We start from the raw sequence: 27,415 nt of genomic DNA on the forward strand, positions 1-27,415 counted from the left end.
GTTGCCAAAAAATCAAGTTCAAAATCGAAAGAAAAACTTTATAAGTGCGATGAGTGTGGTAAGGTGCTCAGCAGAAGGGAAACATTGGTTTTGCATAGAAGGCTGCACACTGGTGAAAGGCCATTCGCGTGTCTGATCTGCGGTAAGAAATTCACAGCACACTCCATACTTAAATCACACCAAATTACACACGGCAAACACAAGACATTTCCGTGCAAAATATGCGGGAAGTTCTTTGCGCGGCCCTCCAGTTTAAAAACACACCAAATCCTACACCTTGACTCCAAGCCGTTCCAGTGCGAATTTTGCGACAAGGGGTTCAACCAGAAAGCCCTGTTGGAGGCACACAGACGGCGGCATACAGGCGACACGACGTACAAGTGTGGAGTTTGTGAGAAAGTTTTCATTCGTTCAAACAGTCTCGTTATCCACAAGCGTATCCACACCGATGAACGACCCTATGCATGCTACTGCGGTAAAGCCTTCCGGACCAGCGGCCACCTCCGGAGACACAAAAAGATACACAGCAAAGACCGGACCCACGCAGTTGAGAAGACCTCTCATCGGGGACGTCCTGCAAACTTGCCGGTGGTGAAAACTCCAGACTCGCTTGAGGGAGCAAACCAATCGACAGAAGTGAACTAATAAGAACAAACTAGCGATTAGCTGTCAATTAAGACCACGACAGACAGACGAGAAGATTCTTTATGTCGTCAATATTGAGTTGTACTCAACAATTGAATGTCCCTCACATTCCTTCGTCTCTTTTTGATCCAAATTAAGCGTTAAAAGTGGATTGAATGCAAGACGTGGACACCCACCTTACATGTGTATCAGAACAGACTCCTCGACAACATTTGCAAATTCGTCATTCATGTTCAATTCGCATGACTTGAATCTTTGGACAAAGATTATCAGCAACGCAACTGCAGGGTCACAGCACATCTTTTCACACTCTTTATACCTGGCAAAGAAGTTCCCGACGTTTGTACTTACAGCTCAACTGGCGTAACTTTTTACCGAATTTCCATTTTTTTTTGTTCTGTTCGTAAAATAGTCCCGAATCATGTCCAAATACCCGTTGTTCATCTTATCATTGCATGCTGTTTGCATGAAATGCCCAACCTTATTATTGAAAACTGAAATCCGGTCTGTACTATAACATTTAGTCGTCGACAGCCTGAGTAACGTTGATACATACAGATATCCATACAGGCTGTGTCGAAAGCTATATCGAATTCATTTGTCAAAAAACCTATTGCATATGTTTTCTGAACGGATTCTTTGTATAAAGACATACTAAGAAATGAAGGAAATATACTCATGGTATGAAACAAAATTCATGAAAATATTATCAAAAATTGTTACAAATATGATTGTAACAATTTGCAAAGTCGATGATTAAAAATTAAAAAGTACAGAGTAAGTACATTCTATTTTACGAAAGGTTGTTCAGGCTATGATCGTTTTAATGCCTAATTCTTACATTTATTTAATTTGTATATGCATTTCTGACACCGTTAATGCATCAATGTCTGATTATTATCAACGCAGACTTCTTAAAGTGCACATTTCATGTCGAGATCATTCGGGACAAGTTAAAAGAAAACACAGGATCAACATTGGTTTCAAAAAACCCAAAACTAATGATTTCAACGAGGGACTATCTTTATCACACCACGGCTTAGCATGTGTCTGGTTTGTTTGTTTTATGTTGATAGTTTTGTTACCTCTTATATATAGCTAATATAAAGTAAAGTATTTATACTCGCGGTCAAACGTGTCGATGAAATCATTTCACACATTTTCACAGAGACAATCATGAATTTAACCTTACTTATTATGGCAATGTTTTCTTAACATAAATTTTGTTATAGGTCATGTTCCTGTGTTTCAGCGGGATCTTAGATTTAGAAAAGACTTATATAGACTCACCAATACCTTATGTTTGTTTAGTAAGCGTCAGAACGGTCCTTTGAAAGTCGGGATGTTAGATGTTGTCTTGTAGTATCCTATTTCTATACTTTTTATCGGGCAACATTACCCTCGACACCAACAATCGGAGAGGACAATTATACCAAGGCAATTATGTCGACATTCATTGAAGTGCATTTTACCAGGGACATCTTCAGTTCGAATTGATCGTCGGTTAGTGGGGGAATCTTTTAATTTACGAATTAATTTGAAACTACTCTCCCCAAACACCTTTGAGGTTAAATCCTAAATGGAAAATTTATGGTTTCGTGGAAATAAAGGTTTAACTTACACTATACGAAAATTTCGTCTAATTTATACTTTTCCAATACTCTTTCCAATCATAGAATCTCCATGGCCTACATGTATCGACTCTGCATGCGAACGTCCGTTATAAATGTTATACCATACGGCAATAAGCGATGACTTGGAGACAGTTAATTGATAAAAATACTCCAGGACATTTTGCTTTGTACATGTATACAGATTTCGGAATAGAAATCGAGGTCAATACGCTATATTCCCTGGGAATAGAACCAGTGCATGCTCCCCCCAGTATTAGAACGGCAACCCGAATCTCCCGAGCGGCCATCTTGAATACAAATGCAATCGTAATGAAGAGAGTTTTGTGTTTTGATTCTAAAACGGGTGCATGTGAGGCCTGCTTTGATTTTTCCTGCCGATTGTTTTCAGTCAAATTGAGCAACCAAAATAATATGGACAGAAAAGATAACTGCAAATTTTCAAACCGTATTTTTTTGTACGCAGACGACAACCATCATGCCACAACATTGCCGTTTGAGCACAATGAAAACTGCCATGTTTTCATGACGAAGTAGGACGTGTCGATAACTATGGCCAAATCATCAAATATAAGTTGGCTTGGGACAAACTTGCACCATGTGATTGGATTTCTATTATAGTGAGTTGAAAAGGCAGACGGGTTACGTTTCTTTGGCGTTAATAGATGAAATAACTCGGTGTAAGTTATCAGCCATATAGCTGCGGACTGAATACCATGGGACTGCAAGACGACATTATTTCAGCCCACTTCATTCTGTTTTTTTACTCCAAAGTTTCTTTAAATTGAAAAACTATTGTGGAATCTGCTCAATCTAGCCGCGGTTCCCAAGAAAGAGAGGGCCATTGGCCGCTTTGATTGTCGACGGGGTCTTATTCAGTTTTCACAAGGGATGTTATTGAAGCCCGTTAAGCCCTTAAGCCGATTTCCCTGACACAATAACGGCGGATAACTTCCAGTAGAAGTCAATTCACTTCAAAATTTGACCAAAACTGCGACAATTTCCCCCAAATATGGTACTGCTGCTGGGTAATCACTCATCTGTGTGTTTTTTACGGATGGAAGAATTATTAGGCCGGCCTACAGGACCACGGCGTCGTTTGAAACATTCGACAGAACAAAATTCAGGCATAGAAAGTTAATAACGGTCCAGCGGCACCGGACTATATAGAGCAAACCATTGAAGTCGACAGACACGGAGTCTTACATGTCTAGCTTTGTTTCCATGTCCTTACAACGAACATACGGAGGTGGGTAATCGCAGCGGCTTCCCCAAGGGTCCAAAATCCAGTGTCATTCGGATGAACAAACACCATAGACAAATCAATGTCACATTGTCTGAGACCCAGCGGCTGTCAATCAACACTGAACCTTTGGGACTTCGACTTTATTACTTAATTTTCGATGGTCATTGTAGCGGGATCTATCTTTTTATTTGGCTCGCGTTGACTATCCCTAACCATATGCACTTTTACCAAGCATCTGCAGAAACAGGCGAAAAGTGTACCGATGACGTTATATATTACTATGGTGTAGTCATAGTTACCGATAATTTTGAGATACTAAATTGCATACACTGGAGAGGATTTTACACTGCGATTTTATCGATAATGCGAATTATGCATGTTTTTGGCATAACCGGCCGTTCTACTCCCCCGTGATGTAGTTTATCTGAATTTCACACCGCAGCACTATTGTAGATCACGTGATACGCAGTTTATCCCTCTTGGAAGCGACTAATTTCATTTCCCATATGTAAAATTCAGATCGCCTCGATATCGCCGCGACTCAATTTGATGATTGTCAGGGACCGTACACGGGCCGAAACTTTAATTTAGATTAACAGTGTTAGCCGCTGATGATAACACCATTCTGGATCTATTAGCAACACTGAGACATTTTTGGAATACATAATGGCAAAATCGATTCATTTTTTTCTCGATTTCAACGTGACAAAAGAATTGAGCAAACGGCGGGGTACGTACCTGAATCACAAGACTGGTCCGTCTACATTTGTTTGTGGTCCGCAGTAGAATGACCAGCTTTCTCAATAGAATTCTCTAAATTTGTTCAATAGTTTTGTCTAGGTTACTTTCTAAGGAGCACGATCGCATGGAGACCTTTCTGATTCGATGGTTTGAAAGTAAAGCTGGCTGCAGTGATCTTAACTTCTTGAACAAGAGAGTAACGAACGCATCGGCAATGCGCTTTTGGCAATCCTTCTACCACAGTCAAATGATCAGAATGATACACGGATAGTCTTCCCATGTAATATGGATGTTCTCAGAAAATTTGATAATATCTACAGTAAGTTTCGCTCGACTGGAAACAGTGATATCTTGCTTTATTTGTGCTAGCCTATGGCGACGTGAAGAAGGCGTTATCATTGATTCTCAACTGAAAGGTCCATATTTCAGCGTTCTATTTCGAATCTTCATTGCGATAGACCCCAGTATGGAAAACCTGCAATAAAAGTTGGACAAGCACTAATGAATGACTACGTGACATATTGTTCAACATTCATCACTCTCACATAAGACTTGCATTCCACGGTTTAAATTTCCAATAAAAGATCGAAAGATTCAGTGAATGTATCTGGCACAGTTAGTTTGGTATATGCGGTCTAAAATGGATCTCTTACTTGTGAAGATTAGTTTTATGACTAGCTGAGAAATAGAATTCCCTTCGCAACACCTCGGATATCTGGTCTGTCTGACGTTCACACTAGAATTTAGGCAATTGTTGATTCGATGAATCAAAGCAATACCCAAATACAAATGAAATGCCAATCTCTACTTCAGGGCGTCCAAGGTACAGGAGACATTAAGTGCGAGCAGGCAAAGTTGACCCACAATTGAGTTTACCGTGGGCTGTCGTCGGCGAATGTTGGCTACACGGCGTCGTTGGCACCCACTATGTCGTCTTCCTGATATCCTAGGAAAACCTGCAAAAACAAGGACTGATTCAAATGTACAGTACTGCACGTCACCGTAATTACATCTACATGGAGAATACTGAACAATGCATTATCAATACAAGACACTGCCTCAATTAGTCTTTCGTTCCTTGAGTAAAATATTACAAATCACTCTACCGGTGAGGGCGCTTAAGCCGGCCTCCGAGGAGATCGCACTCAACACAAAACATCGAAAGCATAGTGTAAGATATTTATCGTCAACTTGTTGCTTCGTCAATCTGTACTTGGAACAGTAAAGGGGGACAGGAAAACTAATGACACTACAACTTTTGTCTCGCAGCCCATAATGCACCAGTCTTAGCAGCCGTGGTAAGTACTGCGTATCACCTTTGACCCGGAGAGGTAAAGCAAGGTTTTACCTCCATGGTGTCACGCATCTTACATTTGACCATTTCCCGGATCCCGTTCATCGTGAGATCTTTGTAAATATTTTAGGATTCATTTTACCATTCATTGTCGAAAGAGGCGCGTGACGTTGTGGTATATAATATACAAAGAACAAATAAAATTGATGACCTTCATGGCATAATCTTGCAGCGAAAGGACATTTAAGAATGAACATGGGATTTGCGACGAAAAAGCAGAATTACAAATATCTCTGTAAATATTGCACCTAAACACTGCAAACTCAATGAATAGCATTATGGGATGGATGTGAAAAACAAGATGGGCTAAACGACCTGTAGAAAGGAGGGACTTATGATTGGACAAGCAGAACTGTGAAGGTTTAATACTGGTGCACTATGGGATTGCCAAATTGCATTGTGGGTAACTATGTAGCATTATGGATGTTATGTTCATCATCCAAAATCATATGACTTGTGAGCAAAAACTAAAAGAGTTTGAGGACGGTCATTAACATGAACGAAATATTGTTCAGTTTGCTGAGAATAGTAATTGTACATTTAAATTCATTAATATCTCAAAAATAAATTCAACCTCGATCTCCAGAATAGTAAACTACGAAGATTGCAAGAAAGAAGTGTTTATTGAATGTACTGCTTAGAAATGATAGCAGCTGTAAAGAATGTGTCGCAAACCTTTATAAATAAAAAATAATTTTCGAGTTCTTTGAAAGAAATCTAGAAAGGGGAATTTCTATACAAGGGTCTCTTCTGCAAAACATAATTCATTCTCTCTCTGTCAAAAACTTAAGGCAACTTCAAGAAATCGCACTGGCAAATTAGATACTCTGCTTGTCAAAGGGTTTTTGTGGCATGTAGTTACTATCACAATCATTATAGGTATAATGATATTTTATATCCTTATGAAGCAGAATTCTAAGTAGTATAGTTGAAATCGTACGGTAGAATATGTCTCGGGGACATATATTCTCTCATTTTTTTCCTAAAAAAACTTATCTGATCTACTGTTTGTGTGAGCTCATTCTGAATCTCTTGGAGCAAGGAAAGTCTTCCCCATCTCAGTTTTGTGAAAATCAGGAATTTCGTTTTCCCAATGAAGATAACACAGTGATGGCAGCCATTTTGAATTTCAAATATCGATAAATGTCGGGTAATTTGTAGACTTGGTTCAAGTCTGTGATTTGTGAATGTTTGAGTGGAGTGATGAACGCAATGATTTGTATTCTGCTTTCATGTGAAACGCGCGCGTGAGTGGAGTGGACGCTATGAGTGGAGTGAACGCTATACACCGGAGTTTCACCCGGAATCACAGACTTGGCTTTCTTGCACGATCTGCGTTGCTATAAATTATTCATGAGATGACGTTTTCTTTACTCACATATTATTCATAAGATGACATCACTAAATTTTACACATTGGTTACCAATTGACCCAAGCGAAACGTGCATAAAACTCACATGGCGTTGTTGACAAAATGTCGAGTGCAATCACTCCCACGAAAGACAGCACAACCTGTGTTGTATAACCGAAAATGCCTGAAAATATCTGTGTTGTTTGTGGGGCCCAAGTTGCAAAATGCGAAAATCGTCGCCGGTTATTCAAGGATGGAAAAAGACACCGTCCTTACAGTTGTAGCCTGTTCTCTTACGTGCCCAAAGCGATGGAAATCAAAACAATGTGGGGTGACTTCGTATGTCAGTGATTTTCCGCTGCCGGTTGGTGCGCAGACGAACACATCTTTTCCCTCAATCTAACTCTCAACAAGCTTTCTTTGGTAATCTCGCATGATTAGCGATGGTCGACCGATCAGTTGTAAAACTTGATGCCATTATTCGCCCAGACATAAAACGTACTCGATGTCTAGCTTTACACGGAGATGACAACAAACTTTTTAATGCATGCAGAGGTTTATTAGCATGCGTTCTTCTTATTGGCCAGAATAATGGCGGGGGCTGTCAATCATTTTGTATTTGCTCTACGTCACTGTGTACACAGTCCGTCTCACCGCCTGTACTTTGCAAGAAGTCCAAGTCGGTGAATCCGGCAGAAACTAACTCACTACTGCGCAGACTCAAACGTGACGCATTCAATTGCTGGGAAAACCTGGCGTGAGCTGCCAAATTCCGGATAGGTTTGTACGAAATAGGAGAGACACAAGAGAAACTATTATAAATGATTTTATTTTTTTAAAATTCACCGACTTGAACCAAGTCTAGGTAATTGTTTCTGTGGTACCAAACTTGTTCAGTGACCCCTGATTTTATTCTGATTTGGAATAAGAATGGCTGAAAGTTTCTTTGAGGAAGCATTTCAGTTTCAAGGCGCATACTACATTAAGGTGAGTCACCACACTAGCTATGCATCACATGATTGCTGTGCACTGCTTGATCCCCTATTACTTGCTGGTATATAAATGATTTATGGCCAGCTCACACAGATTATTCCATCCACATTCAATTGACTATTTCCAAATTTTAGTACATTTATCTTACAAAGCCCACTCACTCCATAAACTGAGGATTCAAAAGTCAACATCATATCTGCACAGCGTTTGGAATTCTTCCCTGCAACAATTTTTAAAGACTACAGAATGACTAAATTGACTGCAGTGATGAGATGTGTACCAAAGTGTTGTTTAATTTAATGAAAGCTGAATCCTTTCACCATAATGGCTTGGCCCACTTGGTAAGTGTGGACCTGTTTACAGGGAATTCGGTTGAAAAGGTTATATTCCAATTCATCCACAATGGTTACTTAATTTGCTTGGCTCAAATGATTGCTGTATTTAGCTGAGGAATCCTACCAATTACGTTGTGACGTAGAACAAGAATTTTTTTCAGATTTAACTCTCACTGCTATAGAATGAAAGATTCAGCAGTGCTTGCCGTGTTTGAGTGCTTGTACACTCTTTGACCTCTGACCCTAATTGGAGCGCCCTCACATGGCAGAATCTGTCAGCCTATCAAAGCTGCTTACACATTGCTGCTGTCTGACTGCACTGATAACTCTAATAGTTTTGACTGCTCTTTCAGAGTTCTTCTAATAGAAGGAAAATTACTCCTCCAACCAAAAAACATTAGTAATACCACTGCTACTCTCCCAAGAATTGTGTTAACACCAAACAAAGGTTACTTCTTGGACTCCTTATTCTTGAAAAAGGATTCTTGCTGCTGTCAATTGAGCTGTCCATCTGTCTCATCAATACCTAGGTTATCACATCCTGGAATAGAATCTTCCATCAATTGTTACAGTGACTTTGCTTGAGCCATAGCTAGCAATATCCATCACAATTATAATGAATGGTGGTTATTAAATTTCGCATATGTCATCACAAAACCATCCCTTGACAATCAGAATCTCAAATTTGCATATGCTCATTTATCAGCTAACAATTGCCATTTATATTTCATGTTTACTTTACATAAGATGGGAAAAAAACATGTTCAGATGAGTAATACTCTGGAAAGAACTAAGAATTTCAAATACTGTTTTGCTCTAGAAAACAAGTCTTGTTTAATATTTCAGTTGTTAACTAATAAGCTCCCTAAACTCTTGTGTTTTAATAATGCAAATACTGCAAGCTGTCTTTGGCATGCAAACAATTAAAAACAACAATAGTTTCAAAAGCTAAATAGAATTCTTCAAAGGTATTAAACTTGATCTTCAAGCATTTTGATACGTTAAACAAGTAGTACAAATAACAGCAATATATTAACTGGCTAATCATGGCCAGAATACTCTGTATTTTCATGTGATATGCAAATTAACACAATGGAACAATTCCTTTGTGTTTTGACAATAATTTTGCAGTCAACAATTGTTAATATCATTTTTGTACATGTGAAACTAGAAAAAAACTGGTGAATGGAACAACAATGTACAAGAAATACTCGTTAATTTTGAAAGGTTACTTTTTGATACCGATTAAAGTAATGTGGTACATCCTGAAAACAAGTGAATACAGTACTGGAAATACGAACACAACAAAATTAATTCTTACATTTTTAATACTTATGGCATTTCATCAAAGATTTTAATTTCGTTGTGCTGACAAAATATGTGTTGGATTGTTCACCAAGATGCAATCTGGTGATAATGACATAAAATAGAAATACACAATATTGTTATATACTTATCACATGACTTGAATGACTATATCTGATTGGTTGGCACTATAATATGCTATAGCTATGATACTTCCACCAAGCACCAATATCATACAGGTAAACTAATATTTTTGTCACAGACCAATTTCATTATCACAAAGTTTTCACTATTTACAGAATATCTTGAAGTAGGAACAGCCTTGCCGATTGCGACTTCTAATAATCATGAATTTTTTATCTTGCTGTTCTATACGCTATAAAGAATGACTTCAGAGGCAACACTGAAGATCAAGTGAGGTCAGAGGTCATATTACAAGGTCAAAGTTCACCTCATAAATTTGGACCAAAGGATCTTTAACGGCATTCTAAATTCCCAATCAATCATAATGGATATTTGGGATGTCATTAAATTTTGATGAATGTCTGAAATGCAAATTAAATGTGGCTGTTTAGCAGTGAATATTATAATCTTTTATATGTGATAAGTCTGAGGATAAAGAAAGATCAAGTGGAAAACCTGTATTTAGCTTATTTAGTTGACTTACAAGATTCTGTTGGTTCAAGTTCATAAATGATGTTATTGGCTTGACACAAACCAAAACTGCAGCCTAAAACAGACTTGATTTGGATAAACGGCACCACATTTGCAAACTTGTTGCCACCACTTCACGGCCTTTGACCAGCAGTTAACCTTTGACCTCTACTGAGTTTGTGATATGTCCTGGACGTAGGTCCTTTTCCTACTGTCTATGGATCTAAACATTGCTTTGGTTCAGCAAGTTGACAGTTCCTGTAGGAGATTTCTAAATTTGTCATCAGAAATGATTTTGTTACTTCAAGTGTTTTAAATATCTTCAAAGTCACAGAACACTACCGCTGTACAGATCTATAAGGTACATGTTCCAATGAGCTAAGATGAGAGATCGCTTAATGCAAATCTATAACCTAGGGTTACCTTAGGTCAGAGTTTAAAGTTCAAATTTAAGGTCATTATTTATCTTATTCTTTGCCAGTCTGTAGTAGCCTGAGAGCTTTTTGTAAATTTTCGATAGCTGTTGGTACGTCTTCATACTGCAGTGCACTGCCAGCATAGCGGCAATACTTCTGAGCGGTTGTGTAGTCCTCTTGTGTCAGATTGACGGCACCTGAAATCAATGAGAAAAATCCCTGTGCTGGTCACTTGCTACACGTATGGCCTATCTTGGCACAACAGTCACATATTTCTGCAGGAGTGTTGGTACCAAAGTTTCAGTTTGCAATACAGAGTCATGGACAGCTGAGGTAGTGGTGGTTGTTTTTATGCTAACCAGTGAAAAAATAAAGCTGTGAGGGGCTCATTAGTCACTTAAGAATATATTGTATGATGTAAAAACAATTACCTGGCAATACAACACAGAATATTTACCTATTTATCATAAATAACCACATTTCATAAGAAACCGTTGTTACTGCAGTGGTCATGAATATTCACAACTTAAAGGGCAGTAGCTGTACAACTTTGTCACTGTTTATAAATAGTATATTTTATCAACAACACCTACCATTGTCAAATGTAAATAGTTGAATAATTCAAATGATGTAAACACACACCCAGACATACAATATTGACATTTCCAAGACAGACGATATCAGTCGGTGGTGGTACATTTGAATTGTTCTAATCTTGTTGAATCTCTATATGTTTATTGTTGACACTACAGCGAAGATGTCAGCAAACATAATCGAAAATTCAGGAAAAAATTAAACAATTTTTTTAACATAAGTACAGAAGGAGTGTGAGTTAGGGGATCCTTAAAAACAGATGCACCAAATATCGGGGCATTACTCCATTTGGCAATATTATGCATTTTCACTTTTCTTCCCCTTAAACTGTGCAGGCTACCTACAAAACTCATATATATTCCTTATGATCACCAACGTATCTCACTTATTAATATGGTCGCTTTGGTTGGGTTGTTTTTAGGTTATGAGCTCCCCATTTGGTCTACGGATGGATGAAGGGATGGATATACAAACAGACAGACAGACACACACACAGACTAACAAAGTGATGTCATTGGCCCCATGAACACCTCAAGCACTTAGGAGCCATAAAGCTCAGACCTACCTTGTTGATTGGTTGGTTGTACAGGTGGTGGTATATGCTGTGAAGATGGCCCTGGAATGACGCCACGATTCAGACCCGGATCTTGGGGCGTTGTTGGCGGGGCATGGGTTCCAGGCGGGATAACTAGGTTGTTCTGACTTCCCCCTATTGATGGGTTCTGTGGCTGGATCTGAGATGGAAAGTTACTGGGCACTATCGGAGCCCCTCCTGCAGCTGGAAAAGATTAAATGAGCAAAATTTATGCCTCCCCCTTTTTATATGATTCAAATACCAGTAACACAACTGAAGTAAAAGCAATTAAACAAGTAGAAAAGGATATTTTATCACTCGTTACAATGCAATTATCAAAACATTTGATCTCTAAATCAACACTACCATCAATTGCACACCGGTTTGGTCAAACTTTTCAACAGTGATGTGGTCTAACCACATTGATTTCAAAGCCATGGATGGACTTCCATATAGAGAATGACTGATGGACAACAAAACGCATACATGTAGCACAGCCAGTCTGCTGAGGATGATTATTGGAAAAATAGTAAACTCTAAAACATGGCCTGAATACATCAATGAATCCATTCTAAATTTGGTTGAGAATTTCATCTTCACCGGACTAGTTTTCTGACTGCAAAGTTAAAGACAGGTGTTGAGTGCGCATGCACATGTGCACACAACTGTGGCTGCATAGTCTTACACATACATATACCGGGTAAATGCATCTGGAATGCACACAGCATAACACTCTATCAAATCCTCAATACAAGACCTATCTATCAATCTGGTTGTGTTCGTAACACACAGCCTGGTACTCATACACAAGACTTGGTATAACAAGTTTGCTTCTCAAAAACTTCAAGGTAAATAACACAGTGATACTACAAGTGGCTCAGAGTGCCTTTTTATTTTAGTGGTGGCTGCTTATCTAGTAATATTGGAGGATGATATTTTTCGACCACATTCAGAAGGGATAAACATCATGTTATTATGTGATTCTATATAAAATACAATAATAAAATATATGATTAATGATGATATGCACAGGATGAACACAGCTAAGTTGACAAGTCTGACTGTGTCGGACATTTTGCAATATTGCAAGATATTCAGATACAGCAATACAAACTACTATTCTTCTAAAAAGTGTTCAAATCATTCATCAAGATGGAAATACAATTTTAAAAGAATAAAAGACTTTATTTGATTTTCTACATACCACCAAACATGTCCTCAGAATCATCCAAAGGTCCTGCGTGGGGCGTCTCTCCTTTCTTTAAACAATCATGAATGTATGCAGCTTTCCAACGGGCATATTTCCTGTTGTTTTTTATCTGAAAATCGTAACATTGGGAAACAATGATCCATGACAGCAAATGAAAAGACTACACTTTCCATTTTGAATAATCACCTGACTGTATTGGGAGTGATGAGCTTCAAATCCATTGAAAACTATTGCCATTACTCTTTGATCTTGATAACCTGGCTAACCCATTTGATTTTGATAACCAGACTAAACCCTTGATCTTGATAACCAGACTAAACCCTTTGATCTTGATAACCTGGCTAAACCCTTTGGTCTTGATAACCAGGCTAACCCATTTGATTTTGATAACCAGTCTAAACCACAAAGTTTCATTAGCAGTGACTTTTGATATTTTACTTGTCTGTAAAAAAGCTTCTTCATATTCTTAAAAAGTCATATCAAAACACGTAGTGTTTAACTTGTCAACTCAGACAGTTGAACAGAATTTTCTCTCACTACAAAAGACAACTGAATATCATCCATAGTGCTGAGTAAGGGCCGCATACTTAGGCTACAGAGATACCCTTCACTCTAACTCTGACTTAGCTCTCACGGCTTGTGACAAACTGGTGAATTTATCTCATGATAAATAGAATACCGTTGATGTACCACTTTTGATTTATTTCAAAAACATCAAGGGCATGTCAACATTAACATCATGACCATATTTCATTTCTAAACGGTTTACTAAAATGCTTCTAATAAATATGTTGCATACTCACATCTTCACTGAGTTCACCAAATGTTTGAAGAGCGTCAAATAACATACTGGCTTTATAAAATGATTTGACAACATTCCTAGAAGTGAAATATATGTGAATTAGATTTAGTTTGTCGATATGAGATTGCTGTTAGCAAGTCGATTCTCTTAAAATATGGAATGTGCATGAATATCTGTACAAGGCAAAAGGACGATACAAGTTTACTGTAGAGGGCGCTGTTTACAACATATCACCAGATGCCTCCTGTAAATCCCTTTATCACATGAACTGGCCCGAATTCCCACCTGTGTGACGTAGAACAGGACGGATAAGAAATCCGAATTACCCCTGTTGTACGTCATCAACCGGAACTTTTTTCTTGCATGATACCGTTCATAGATGCGGGTCGCGACGTGAACACAGACCGATTTGTCGTGATCGATGCCGTGCTCTCATGACACTTTTTCAAAAAAGGTGAACCGATAAATCCACACATGGAAATATAGAAGGCATGTCCAGCGAAATTTCGAGTCGCTAAAACTATAGCTGTTCCCGAGAATCGAATAGGGATACCGCCGATCCAGTCGAGTCGCCTCGTAAGGCTCAACGTGGACGTCGTACCTGGCGATCCCGGTTGGCGATGAACCTGAAATCTTCACCTCAACGGGAGTTCAACTGCATGAGTACAGTATAATCTTCGGGAAAGCGACATACAGGCACAAGCATAAAGTCATTCGACTAACAACGATAAATTTCCTTCATCATACAAACAATTCCGTAAATTCTTGCTCGGAATCAAACCTGTAGCGCGGCGTAAGGCTGTCCCGGAAGGCTGTAGCGCTATATAGCGAAGACATCAACTGTTGAGCTGTAAACAGTGTATATGCATTGCAGCGCTGTGGAATCCGATGTACTTCGAAAGTTGACTCAGACAACACTCAAAACAGAGTTCCCGTCAAGTAAAATTAGGATGTATCTACGGGTGAGATATATGTCACTGCAAACATCAAAGTCAAACATTGACGACCGAGATCGGGATTAACGAGTTGACACCGGCATGGCAGAGACCGGCGCGGTGACGGCAGTAAACATGATTGAGGTACACTCTATGTGTCATCGAACGGAATCTTTCGCGCTCGCTACGGTCGTAAACTTGTGTGATATTTTGAAAAGCCACGGAATCTCTGAGAATGAGAATTACTGTTTCGATCGTGTCGTTGCATTTACTTCATAAATCTATTTGTAAATATTCTGAATAACTCTGAATACTGTGGCTATCCGTCGTTAGCACGATGAAAGTTATGTCCACCGTACCGATGGCCGACTTGCCTTGGCATCGGTACAGCGCGAGACAATGATTGACAGGTTCACGTGACAGAATCCGTATGTCTGGTTGGTGGAGATACCATTTTATGTAGCAAATTTCAGCTTGATGGGATTTATGAATGAAAGTATCTCCTGGGTGACGGGCCGCTTTACTCTTGAAATGAAAGTAATCCGCATAAGTAAAACACAAATCGCGACGAAATTCATGCAATTTGTTACGATAATTTTGATCCATTCACGTCAAAAGAAAAATAAGAAGACTGTTCATGTGATAAATATATAATCCCATGGTATTTTTCTCTGTTTGACGTCATCGTATACTCGTGTTTTTCGCGGAGCCGCACAACTTCTCGCCTTCGGCTCGAAGTTGTACGGCTCCGCGAAAACACTCGTATACGATGACGTCAAACAGAGAAAAATACCATGGGATTATATATAATTGTTCAGATTCCAGTATTTTTGCTGATGTACTGGGTACACAGAAACGGTTGAGTTTATCAATCTCTATGAATAGGAAAAGCATCTGAGGTACCAAAGAGAAAGCACTTTTAAGTGTAAATGACATTCTTTCTGATCAAGACAACTCTTGAAGGCAAGACAATTTTTCACTTTCCAAATGTTGGTATGGGCTGGCACAGGAATTTGTCAGGAAATTCTGGTCATGACTCAAAGAATCCAGATATCTTAAATGCACTACGGAATGAACTGAGAGCTAAGATTTTAGAGGGGCATTTATATTTATGATGTTATATTATTGATGAAATTAGTTAGAAATCAAACCTAGTGAGCACATTTTGGTATAATCCCAAACTGTCTAACCATTGTAATGGGACGGCCTTGAATGGAATAAGGCACTGCAGTATAAGGGGCAAGAGAGGGAAGATAAGGAGACACAAGGGCATTTCAGACTTATCCTAGGGAGTTATTAGGTTGAAGTTAGGGATAGTGTACATAGTTAGAGACCTACAGGGCAACCTTTGTAGTTCACATCCACAGGTTTGTATCCACAAATTCACAAAGTTCTACTCTTGGCAGGTACATGATACCTCATTTCACCCTTTCATCACCATGGTTTGTCCTAATTCCACTGTTTTCTATGGAAAAGTTGGACCTCTATACAGGGAAACTGGGGTGAGCAGCTTAAAATGAAGGGGGATACTTATTAACAATTGCATCGCGTATGTTATTGAAATGAAGAAGTTTCTAAACACTTCTGAGTCACATGCATATGTCAGCAGGATGTCAGATAATAATCATTTCTGAAATATACACAGTCAACAAAACAAGAAAGATACATGAAAAATCAATAGAAGGAAATACAGCAAAAAGAATCAATTAAAACTGAATGCAATGACGAATAAGTACTAACTTATTAAATCTGGCTGCCCTGTCCTCATTATCAGCATAAAGAAATATTTTCAAGGCATAATTTTCCAAATGGGCTTGTCCGACAACTTCATTATGCACTGCCTCATTGCTTGCAAACTCTTTTTTCATCTGAAAGAAAAGACAAGATATCATAAATGAAATATAAACTTAATTCGGTTTAGGGTTAGGGGTTAAGGTCATCTGGCTGAACACTTTTCCTGTCAAGTCCATTCATCATTATCAGGTCATGTTGGCAATAACTAGTATATCATAACATGTCTGATGTGATGTTCTTGCAACAGACTTGACTGTTTGACGACCTCTTAAACCACAGTCGGCTGACTTACAGAGAGTGGTGTAGGTAAGCTGCCTAGAAAGTAGAATCTACCTGGCTTGGCACTGAACAGGGCTACCTGTGGTAGAACGAGGGAGGCTAGGGAACACACATGCATAGGAATATGAACACTTGTTTACCAAATTACAGCTGCAACAGTCACTGAGCATAGTCCAGAATGAGAGGTCTCCTGTTATTTCTGTACTTGACAAACATTGTACTTGTATGTAAACGACTGTAAATATATTGATATCGTGCGCCCATTAATTGATCTTTCCTCTCCTCCATTTCACTAAGTCATCCAACTGAGACATGTCTCAATGCAGAAATTATTCTGATAATTATGATGTATGTCAGCTGTGTTATCTTCTGGAGACTTTGATTATTATGCCTTGGCTTGAAATTATCTTTTTACCTATAGTCCAAGTGGACAACCATTTCTGAAAATTGGTAGTCCCAAGAAAACATCCAGAAGTCGGCTTTTCCTCAAGTCATATGGCTTATTTTCAATTACATATGATTACTACAACCCATTATCTGACAAAAAAATTAATATCCTACTGACTGTAACATCATCTCTCATCCAGTTTAATTTTCATGTACTCAGCCAAGCAACACTGTGACAGTGCATGATGGAACGTGCAAGCTGACATTGATGTATAAAGCTACCAACGGTATACCACAACATACTGAATTTCTTTTTCCTAATAGGCTAATCTAACAGAGTAAAACAAACATAAGACACAGGTAGTCCAATGGAACAACCATTGTTAAGGCTTGGTTGTCCTTGGATCAGGGACAATTGTTAATTCCCAGCTCTGTCACGTGCATGCTGATTTTGAATGAAGTGACCAGGAAAGGCTAATCATATCACTTAAAATGTGAACACTGAATGTACCTTTAAAAGCAACGCATCATAGCACAGTCCTGTGACACAAACACCACACTATACCTGTGTATTCATAATCATATCATTAATGGAGAACAGAAATATAGAATGGACTATTTTCTGCTCTTTGCTGATTCTTGTTTTAAGTTCAGGAGGTCACAAAGGGACTTATTGTTTGAGATATTGGGATTGACAAATCAATAGAGGAGTTTTACACTAACATTAGACAAAGTAGACACCTTTGTACCTGTTCTAGACAGTCCATTACTGCGAAAAGAAACTTCCGAGAATCTGGTGACTTGCTGTCAATCTTCATCCCTTCTTCCACAGCGTAGCGACGACCTGAAAGTACACAACAAGTCATGATGCAATGCTTTGCTGTACTCAAATGATTTTGATACAAATACAATTCACATTTACAAAATAATCAACCGTAGATATGTTGAATATTCTTTCTTTGTACTGAAATAACCTTATAATACTGACAGATTTATAATGATTCATTACGCCACTTGAGATGAAACAGAGGACAACAGATTATTACTGATTGACCTAGCTAGGGCTGGTCCCTTCAGCTTTGCTGGCATGCTGTTGTGAGAGGGCGCCACACAATGCAAACAATCCCATGTACAGTACTTCACAACCAGTGTGCCCTCACAGCTCAGTTGATGCAACACTGACTGGATAAAACTCTCTCTGATGCAGATTCTTTTTTACATATAACATGTTCTGGTTGAAAAGAAACTTCAAGAAATTCTTTAGTTGCACCAAACAGTCCATGTGTTAGATGATAAACTTTTCTCAACTACGCAAAAGTCATTATTATACTGACTGCCTGTATGTAAAGTATTCAAAACAATTTCAGAGACCCTAGTTATAATATTTGCCCATTTATTTCTCTGAAATCTGGCTTCACATTGTTTTTAATTTTAGTTCTATTTTTCTGTGTGTAGGATGTTCAAACACTGGCTGAAATTCTTCAGCATCAAGCTTACAACATTCTTGTGAAAGTGTCAACATTGGAACTGAAGTCGAACCCGGTGACCTTGCCTAATTCACATTCACAGGCCAGATTGACATCCTGAATACATGTACCAGGTATTTCAGAATACTGTGTGGTATGAAGCAAGAGACATTAGCCAATGATTGCATGGTTATTTGAACTGTGGTGTCTTTTCTTTTGTTTTGTACTGATAACACTGGCTCCATACACGCAAAACACAAACCCAGTGAACAGGTTGGATTACTCTGACATAATTTCAGTTCCATTCATTGAAACACATCTACAATTCATCATTTCTACATTCAATGATGGCATTGATGTAATTGCAACTCAAGCCAGTGATGAGTCGTCTTGAAGACAATGGATATTGAAAAGAACAATAGTATTGCCAAACAGAGCCACAACTCCAAGGAATGAACCTGCCAACTGTCTTTGTTTTACATTTACAATAGTGCTTTGTCAATCTTCCATTTACAATCACACAACAGTTACAACAGCCTATTCCTGAATCCTGAAGAATATCTAAGATTTCAATTTTTAATTGAAATTTCTAATATTTTTCATGGTTTTTGAGTAACGGTGACAAAACTTGTCACCCCTTGAAGAGGAAAATGACTATAGCTATATGAATGCTTATGGTTCCAAAAATGACATTGTAACCATCGCAATATTGTCTATACCCAATGTGATTGTTATCATGACCTATGACCCTAGTCTTTGTGTGTCATTTTAAATCCTGATGTAAATAATCCAAGGCACACCTGAAAATCAATGGGCCATATCTCCTCTTGAAAGCAAGTTGATTTACTCAGAGGGGTACTCCTGTTGTTATCAAAAAATTGAGCCCCCTAAGATTGCCTTGATTTGTAAAATTGTCGTACATAGGGCCGCTGTCTTTAGTCTCAGTCTCTCAAGATTCTGAGTGAAAAGTGAGGGATGCAAACATCAAACCACTTTGTGAAGGTGAGATTCATGTGCTCACTGTAGAACGTGTTTTGGGGACAGATATTTGGACTCTCAAATTTCTACAATTCTTTTCTGATCTATAACTTGTTTGGGCTCATTCTCAAGCTCTTTGAGAAAGAAATATTTCACTGTCTTAGTTTTTTGAAAATCCAAAATTTAATATGTTGCCGTAGAGTTAACACAGGGATGGCGGCCAGTTTGAATTTTAAAAAATATCACAAAAGTTGGATAATTTGTTTCTCTAGTTCCAAACTTTGCACAGTGACCCCTGATTTTTGGTGTTGATTTGGTAAGAGATTGAAAGTTTTGTTTCAGAAATTTTGAGCAAAAGTTTAAGTCTTTCACTTTGGAGGCACATAGAACTGTAAGTCACACATGACTTCTAAATACAGGTGTGCATATACAGGTGGGCACTGTTTGTTTTGTCTCTGAAGCAGGCTTGGTATTCATTAGAGTAACTCTTAACGGTCACTTACTACATTAGAACACATCATGAACTCTCTATTACGCAGCCTTGAGGGTAAAATAACAGATTTTCATCACCATCAGCATTGTTGCAGTGTACAACTTGTTTAGACATGTACGCTATGTCATTGTCAATACAGCATAGGTTTTCTCTGATTGTGACAATGTCTCAACTTTAAAACACCTTCTGTTGACTCTTTCATCTGATGTTGGACAAAGCATTAAGCAGAAACACATGTTGCAGATACCTTCAGCAGACAGTGTCTATTTACAAATACTGAGTGTGTGTTCGTGTCATTTGACATCAATTTGAATAACAGTATTTGATTTATGAATATCTACACAGGTTCTCCCTTTAATTACCCTTCCAAATTGTTTCAATTCAAGGAAGGGTGGGTCTACAGATCAGGGAAATTGGCTCAGAGGGTTAACAGAGCACATTATGAGTCAATTTGAAATTCTCCCAGGACCAATTAACGAATTGTTACTCACTCCCTTGAATTAGCATGCAACATTGTAACAATAAAACCTCAGATTGAAACTGTACACCTACTACAATGAAGGGCTTTTAAACATGTAATTATCATTGACACTGCGGTGAGTGTGTCTGGGTTTACCTTAGAGTATCAGTGACACTCAGCAAATTATACATAATCCAGCTTTCTGATCAGATGTAGTAAACACAGCAGGTATATTCCATGGTTACAAACTGAATCAACATGTGTCTTGTTATCTTGATCTGAATTTTAAAACCTTCGGTAAACCACAAATAGTTGTTACAATGCAAACACTGCTGAAGAAATGAAATCGATAAGGCTTGCCATTTCTTGGTTTCTTTTCAATTGGCGATCTCTACGTGTTTCTGACTCCAGGGGTTTAAGTCCCCTAGCGGAGCTAACACATTCCAACACTGCCTTAATTCCACTCAACATGGCAGAACTCAAACTCTTCAGGAAAGCAGCTCTGGCAATTAGGTAGGTTGCTTTGTCCCTCACAGCATTTAATAGGTTTGTCTTGTGAAAATCTTTTGTTGACACTGTGTTATATTACAAGATCTAATTGTCTACGCCCTTGTTAAGCCTTGAATCAAGGGTTTTGGTGGGGGTCAGGGGTCATCTCATAATGAGCATCCAAAAACTGGTGATACTTCAATTCAAAATTGTGAACCTAAGTTACAATATGTTGAAATGGCATGCCCTTTTCTTCAGCTGACAATGGTTTGACCCTATTGTTTTCAATTACTGCGGTAGAATCCATTTAGTTGCAAAATAGGAGAGAGAAGGTCACAACTTTCTCCACCCTTTTCATATTTTGAGAATCGTCTTAATCCCTGTTTGCTTTGAGAAATCAACTGAAATTTTTCATTTTTCCAGAGACAAAAATATGATATTCATTTCCTTGCAGCTGTAAATTTTCCGGTTGAACCATATAAACAAAATAACATTACGCACACCACAGCACAGTGACAAAGTGTGATGAATTTCACTGTCTTAACTTCCAACTTAACATGTCACTGTGACATACCACAGAGTTTACAACACTTTTCCTGCTCGTCTTTTATCATGTCCCTGCAAATTAGTTTAGGCTTTTTCAGGATCACCTTGTACTCATGTTTTTTTCAGAAATTGTTATACAGATATTTATGACGGACAGTATTTTCAAGCTGTTTTGACTAAAAATACAACTTGATATATGGTTGAAAGTAGTCCTGTTGTGTGAAGTAACAAATTGATTAACAAGGAAAGTGTTCAGGGAAAATCAGAGACACTCTTCTTAACTCTGACATTGTTTATGAGATGTCCCCTAAGATGGGAGTCCATTGTTATCTGTGAAGGTGATGTGTAAACACAGTGCAATGCTGTAGGCAATGCCCAGTATTTGCACTTCACATCCACTGTTTGCTAGCATGGTAACCGAGCCACAGTACTATACAGTACTGACCGGCAAAACACAAGAGCAGACAGCAAATCTTCGGCAGTGCAGCCAAAAAGAAAAATGTCAAGTCCGTCCAAGTTCAGAGCCACTTCCTTAGGTCTGAGGTTAGTCTCAAGCTCGTAAGTATCTGTCTATTGAACTACCTTGATAAAGAACACAGTGTCCAAGCTGGGTTACTCATACACACACACTTTGAACAAGTATTTCTCAGTAGAAAAATAAGAAAAACAAGCCTGGGGAGATTACAAGTTACACATCTTACAAAAACATAAAATACTAGACAGACTTGGGGAATTTATTCCATGTTATTTATGCGAAAACATTCCTGTTTCCATAATTTACACACTAGTATCAGGGTTTAGATTTCCGTGTTTTAGCTTATGCAATAAAACTATTCATTTGTAGTTGCTAAATGAACAACACCAAACAGTGGACTCAACTGACATTGCCTCAATTCAAAGATCTTTTAAAACTTAAAAACGTGATTATTGTTGGCAAGTATGGACTTCATACAGCTAGAGACTTCACGGTGTGTGTATCACATTATACCTTACTAACTATCAGTGGATTTATTTTGTCCTATACAACTCCATACAACTTTTGTAGGTAAAAAATTGAGCTGATAACAGAGTAGGCAAAGTTATTGAATCACAGTGGAAATCGACTTAGAATCATACACTGACATATCCTTTGAAGTTAATGCTTGAACTGTTATTGAGGAAATTGTAAACCTAACCTGTATTGACGATAAAGTTGTTGAGAAGATAGTCAAAGACACAACTAATCATTCACTGTACATAAAGATTGAACTGTTTGCAGTTGAACTTGGCACTTCAAATTTGTCAAACAGCAATTACAGTAGTTCTTCAACAGTTTGCATCAATAATCAATAAATTTATGAGACTATGAAGAAGCTATAAACTCCTCACAGACAACATCAATACTAAAATGTCTTGAACAAAGAGACCAACAAGTCCTGCTGGTGTATCATTGTAAGGCTATACATTGCATACAAAATTAAATAGTGATAGCTACTGCTATGAAGACTGTGGATTCTAATAGAGAGTCATTTCAGCATTCTATCACAAAAGTTCAGTAAATGTGTTACACCATAGTTTTCCATGGAAAAATTGGAAAATCCAAAAAGAGAAAGAGATGAAATGATTGAGAAAATTTAGTACTTTGTCATTTGATATTCAAACCCTTCTGGAAATGATCTTCATGGTCAGGGTCATGCAACAATGCTACTTTCTTCATTTTGTGAAAATTCATGATATTGGGATTTTCACCCTTAAAATAGACATGAACTAAATAAAACTCCTTAGAATACATAAAATGTCAATTAAACAGACAACAAGGTCCTTGAAGAGCTGGGCGTAAAATTGTAACATACAAACAGACATATATTTAGATGAAAAGTGATTACCAAAATAGTCTTTCATTATTTTGATTTCTAACTTCAGTTACTGCATGTAGCTGTAGGTTGCTATTGAATTAGGTCAAGCTAATCTGTGGTGGTTAAACTATTTATGGTTGAAAATTTTTCTGAAAAAACTTTTTCGATTTTTTGACAAACCATCTGTTGCTACAATTGGCAGCACAGTGTTTCTGACAATTCACACCAATAACAAATCAATGCATGGTTAAATACTTGAAGATATTCAGTTCATTCAATTTGCTATGTATGAACAGTAACAAATAATGTCAGAGCTGTAACAATGTTATTACATCTGTGTCTTAGACGCTTTAATTCTAATGGTCATTCCTGACCATCAGTGTGGGATACCTAATATTATAGCAGACTACCTGTAGTCCTTAAGCTAACAAACAGTTCACAGATAGCTTGGATCATGGTATGCTTCTCATGAGCTCAGAGGCAATGAGCATAAGTGTGATTACAGGTAATACCCAGTAGTTACCTGTTCACCCCCAATTCCCTGTCGATAGGTCCACACTCACCATTTATTACAATGGGTTTGGGCCAAACCATGGTGGTGAAAGGGTTAAGAGAACAAGAATGTTTTGAGATTACTAAATCCTATAATGGACACAGTATTATTATTATTATTATTATATTATTATTATTATTATTATTGTTATTATTGTTATTATTACTATTACTATTATTTTGTGATTGCCGTTGGTGATGGTGGGGTATGCAGTATGTATAGTTATTATATACGTGTATTGATACAGGTATTGTGTCTGACTTGTACTGTGTCCAATGGTGGCACAGAAATTGGGTCATAATCACAGGTGTATTAGTCATACTCCTTTATCAACAGTTGTCAGTATCCTTCAAAATGTATTTCTAAACAAATCAATGATATCACATTTTGTGATTAATTTTATTAATTCACTGCAATGGTCTACTTGGCAGGCCTTGAATTTTAGTGTCTTAGAAAGACATCTCGGAATGGTAATCTGCCCTATACAGTCTATTGATCTGCCGTACTAACCATCAATGTCTCCTCGTTGCCCATTGAATTTGTTTACTTCTTATGTACAGAGAGTGTTCAAACAACAACAGCATTAAAAGCAAAACAAACATGGGTAGGGTTGCCCTCTCAACATTATTCGGACTCTTCACAATGGCACAGTACTTCACCATAGATACCACACTACAGTTCCAGCTACAATTTACACCGAAGCCATGGACTGAAAATTATTCAGGTCATAGTTCATGAATCATATTACTCGTTCAACAAGCACTCTCACTTGCACTGAGGCCTGAGCGATTAGATAATTCGTTAGTTGTATAATAATCATTAATATCAATGACAATTAATAACAAACCCAATAAATTATGCATTGTTACGATTCAGATTAATTCATTTTTAAACTGCATGAAATATCATGTCTATAAAATTTAAATTATTTGCTAACTTACAATTAATGCCTGACTTTGATCTGCGAGTATGAACTATTATTGGCGAGATCACCTTTTAGGCTTTATTCTCGGAGCACTGTACAGCAATATATTATCGTTTGAAAGTCGTTACGGCATCGCTCCCTGATAATCCATACAGATTTCAACAATATTTAAGGTATGGATGTACTCATGTACAAGTTTATGAGGGCGAAGTTTCCACCTATTTAGTAATGTATTGCAATGAGGTGATACATGCGCGACACTGATGTGTGAGACAGCTGGCAGACGTTAAAGCGTCTTCAATATCGCATGTAACGATCGTTCCACACCTAACCATAACTGTCACGTCTCGACATGAGACAAGCCTCGCCTATGGGCGATAGAGTCTAGTCTGGACTTGAGACTGTACCGTGACAGTGTACGTAAATCAAAACATTACGGTGTAGCACGAATAAATTCTGATCTAAAACAAGTTGCACTTTGATTTCTTGCATGTAGCATGTACTTACAGTAATAAGATACTACTGGGTCCCTCGCATCATGTTCTTTCGCGATATCGATGTAGTGACGGAGAGCTTTCAGAACGGCAGGTACAGCCGGAATCTTGGCTGCGGCCATCTTGAATCAAAACTCGCACATGCGCGATAGGAGCAGTCATGCAACCATGACGTCATCCACTGGGACGAGGCAAACTACCTGTTGATCTGTCAGGGAATTACTATGTCTATATTCTCTAGGGTCTATGCTATAAGCTCTGAACCTCAATAATCCGGTGGAGGTGGAAAAAATCACGGAGGGAGAAAGGAGACCAATGGAAACTCGAAAAGAACCGGCTTTAGCTATTGACACTATATCGGCTGTCGGAGAATTTGCCAAAATTTTTTGGCATTTCTTATTGAAATGGACCTCAAAACATGCATGAAAACTCTACCTTGTTCGCAGGAATTATGATATTGTGTACGTCAAGGTCGTCCTTTATCATATATAGTCACGATAAATCTCGAGAACGATTTTCCGCTAGACGGGAGATTTCAGTAATGGGATGAGACGTACGGGATAACATGGGACTTTAGAGGAAATCGTTGGGAGAATTTCCGGGAGAGTTTCGGGGGATCCTGCCAAGTCTAATGTCGTTTACACTCAATGCTGCATCAAAATTTAGTCGATTTCAGCATATGTGCAACTAGAGAAATGAATCTTAGTGATATATAATACGGTTGTATCACAATTTACCCATGGAGCAATTTGGTTTGGAGCAGCAATTTGAAAGACATGTAGTCACGGCCACGGTCCCTCCACGGCTTTAAGCCTGCCGTGTCAAACTTTGAAAGACACTCATACTGAACAATTATCAAGGAAATACAAAAGGAAATGCCACTATCTCTTCGACTCCGTTGCTAATGGCCTGTCGCTGTGGGTTTGTCCGCAAGTACTGCCTATTACGATGTTATCTTCTCACAGGTTTAACTACATACCTTTTGATCATAGTCATTTCATTAGTGGCTACCCATGTGTCTCTAGTTTGAACAGAATATTCCGCTACAGGACGCATGATTCGACCCTGGAGAGACACAGGCAAAACGAGAAACCCCGAACAAAAATTAAACCAACCGAGTTATTAAAAGGAGAATATGATTAATATATTTCTAGCTTACCTAAATGTTTTCCAAATCGTTCACTCCCTGTTGAAGCATTTAGGTCTGGTTGCGCTGTTATTTATTTGCATGAGAAATTGATTAAATCCCCTAGCGTTTCACAGTGATAAACGAGGGCGCCTCGCAGTCGAGTGAGACCCTATTAGACGTGCAATATGTAATTATTATGAGAATATCAACGTTTAATTTCGCAACTTACTTTATTTATCGTTCAACTCCATTCTGATAAAAAGAATGATGGTGTATCAAGAAACAGTTTTAGATTGTGTTTAATATGTCTATTTATTTTTAGCAGCGGTTACGAGCAAGAGTAAGGCCGGCATATTAAATGAAATGTTTAAAAGGTAGGCTCGCTGAACCTTGCATATTCATCATACATACATACATACATACATACATACATACATACATACATACATACATACATACATACATACATACATACATACATACATACGTACGTACGTACGTACGTACGTACGTACGTACGTACGTACGCACGCGCGCGCGTGCGTGCGTGCGTGCGTACATACATACATACATACATGCATGCATGCATACATACATACATACATACATACATACATACATACATACATACATACATACATACATACATACATACATACATACATACATACATACAATCATACATACATACACACATACATACACACATACACACATACATACATACATACATACATACATACATACATACATACATACATACATACATACATACATACAACATACATACATACATACATA

At 38.1% G+C, this 27,415-nt stretch overlaps 2 protein-coding genes across 3 annotated transcripts in view; one reads left to right on the forward strand and one right to left on the reverse strand.

The window, feature by feature from the left end:
* Nucleotides 1-8,229: 8,229 nt before the first annotated feature.
* LOC139142784 (vacuolar protein sorting-associated protein VTA1 homolog) lies at nt 8,230-25,642 on the reverse strand. Its single transcript, XM_070712951.1, has 7 exons — nt 25,499-25,642; nt 17,996-18,090; nt 16,527-16,654; nt 13,853-13,928; nt 13,044-13,158; nt 11,831-12,043; nt 8,230-10,868 (listed from the first exon to the last, which is right to left on the reverse strand). Exons 1-7 carry the CDS (start codon nt 25,605-25,607, stop codon nt 10,723-10,725), a joined length of 882 nt encoding a protein of 293 aa, XP_070569052.1. The 5' UTR covers nt 25,608-25,642; the 3' UTR covers nt 8,230-10,722.
* The window catches only part of LOC139142781 (androglobin-like), a 120,753-nt gene continuing 115,425 nt past the window's right edge, over nt 22,088-27,415 (forward strand). The window contains exon 1 of one of the 2 annotated variants that reach the window (XM_070712948.1): nt 22,088-22,236. In XM_070712948.1, coding sequence (XP_070569049.1) covers nt 22,178-22,236 — 59 coding nt within the window. In that variant the 5' untranslated portion in view covers nt 22,088-22,177. The remainder of the gene's footprint in view (nt 22,237-27,415) is intronic. The other variant, XM_070712949.1, reaches the window with a different exon arrangement.

This window comes from Ptychodera flava, chromosome 10 (assembly GCF_041260155.1).
Source record: "Ptychodera flava strain L36383 chromosome 10, AS_Pfla_20210202, whole genome shotgun sequence".
In the NCBI taxonomy this organism is placed as follows: domain Eukaryota; kingdom Metazoa; phylum Hemichordata; class Enteropneusta; family Ptychoderidae; genus Ptychodera; species Ptychodera flava.

Excerpts from the sequence above, each read along its gene's own strand:
- LOC139142784 (XM_070712951.1), bottom strand. The coding sequence starts at position 25,607 with ATGGCCGCAGCCAAGATTCCGGCTGTACCTGCCGTTCTGAAAGCTCTC. Across the intron at positions 18,091-25,498 it reads CCCAGTAGTATCTTATTACT|GTCGTCGCTACGCTGTGGAA; the intron begins GTAAGTACATGC and ends GTGTACTTTCAG. Across the intron at positions 13,159-13,852 it reads TTGGTGAACTCAGTGAAGAT|ATAAAAAACAACAGGAAATA; the intron begins GTGAGTATGCAA and ends TACGATTTTCAG.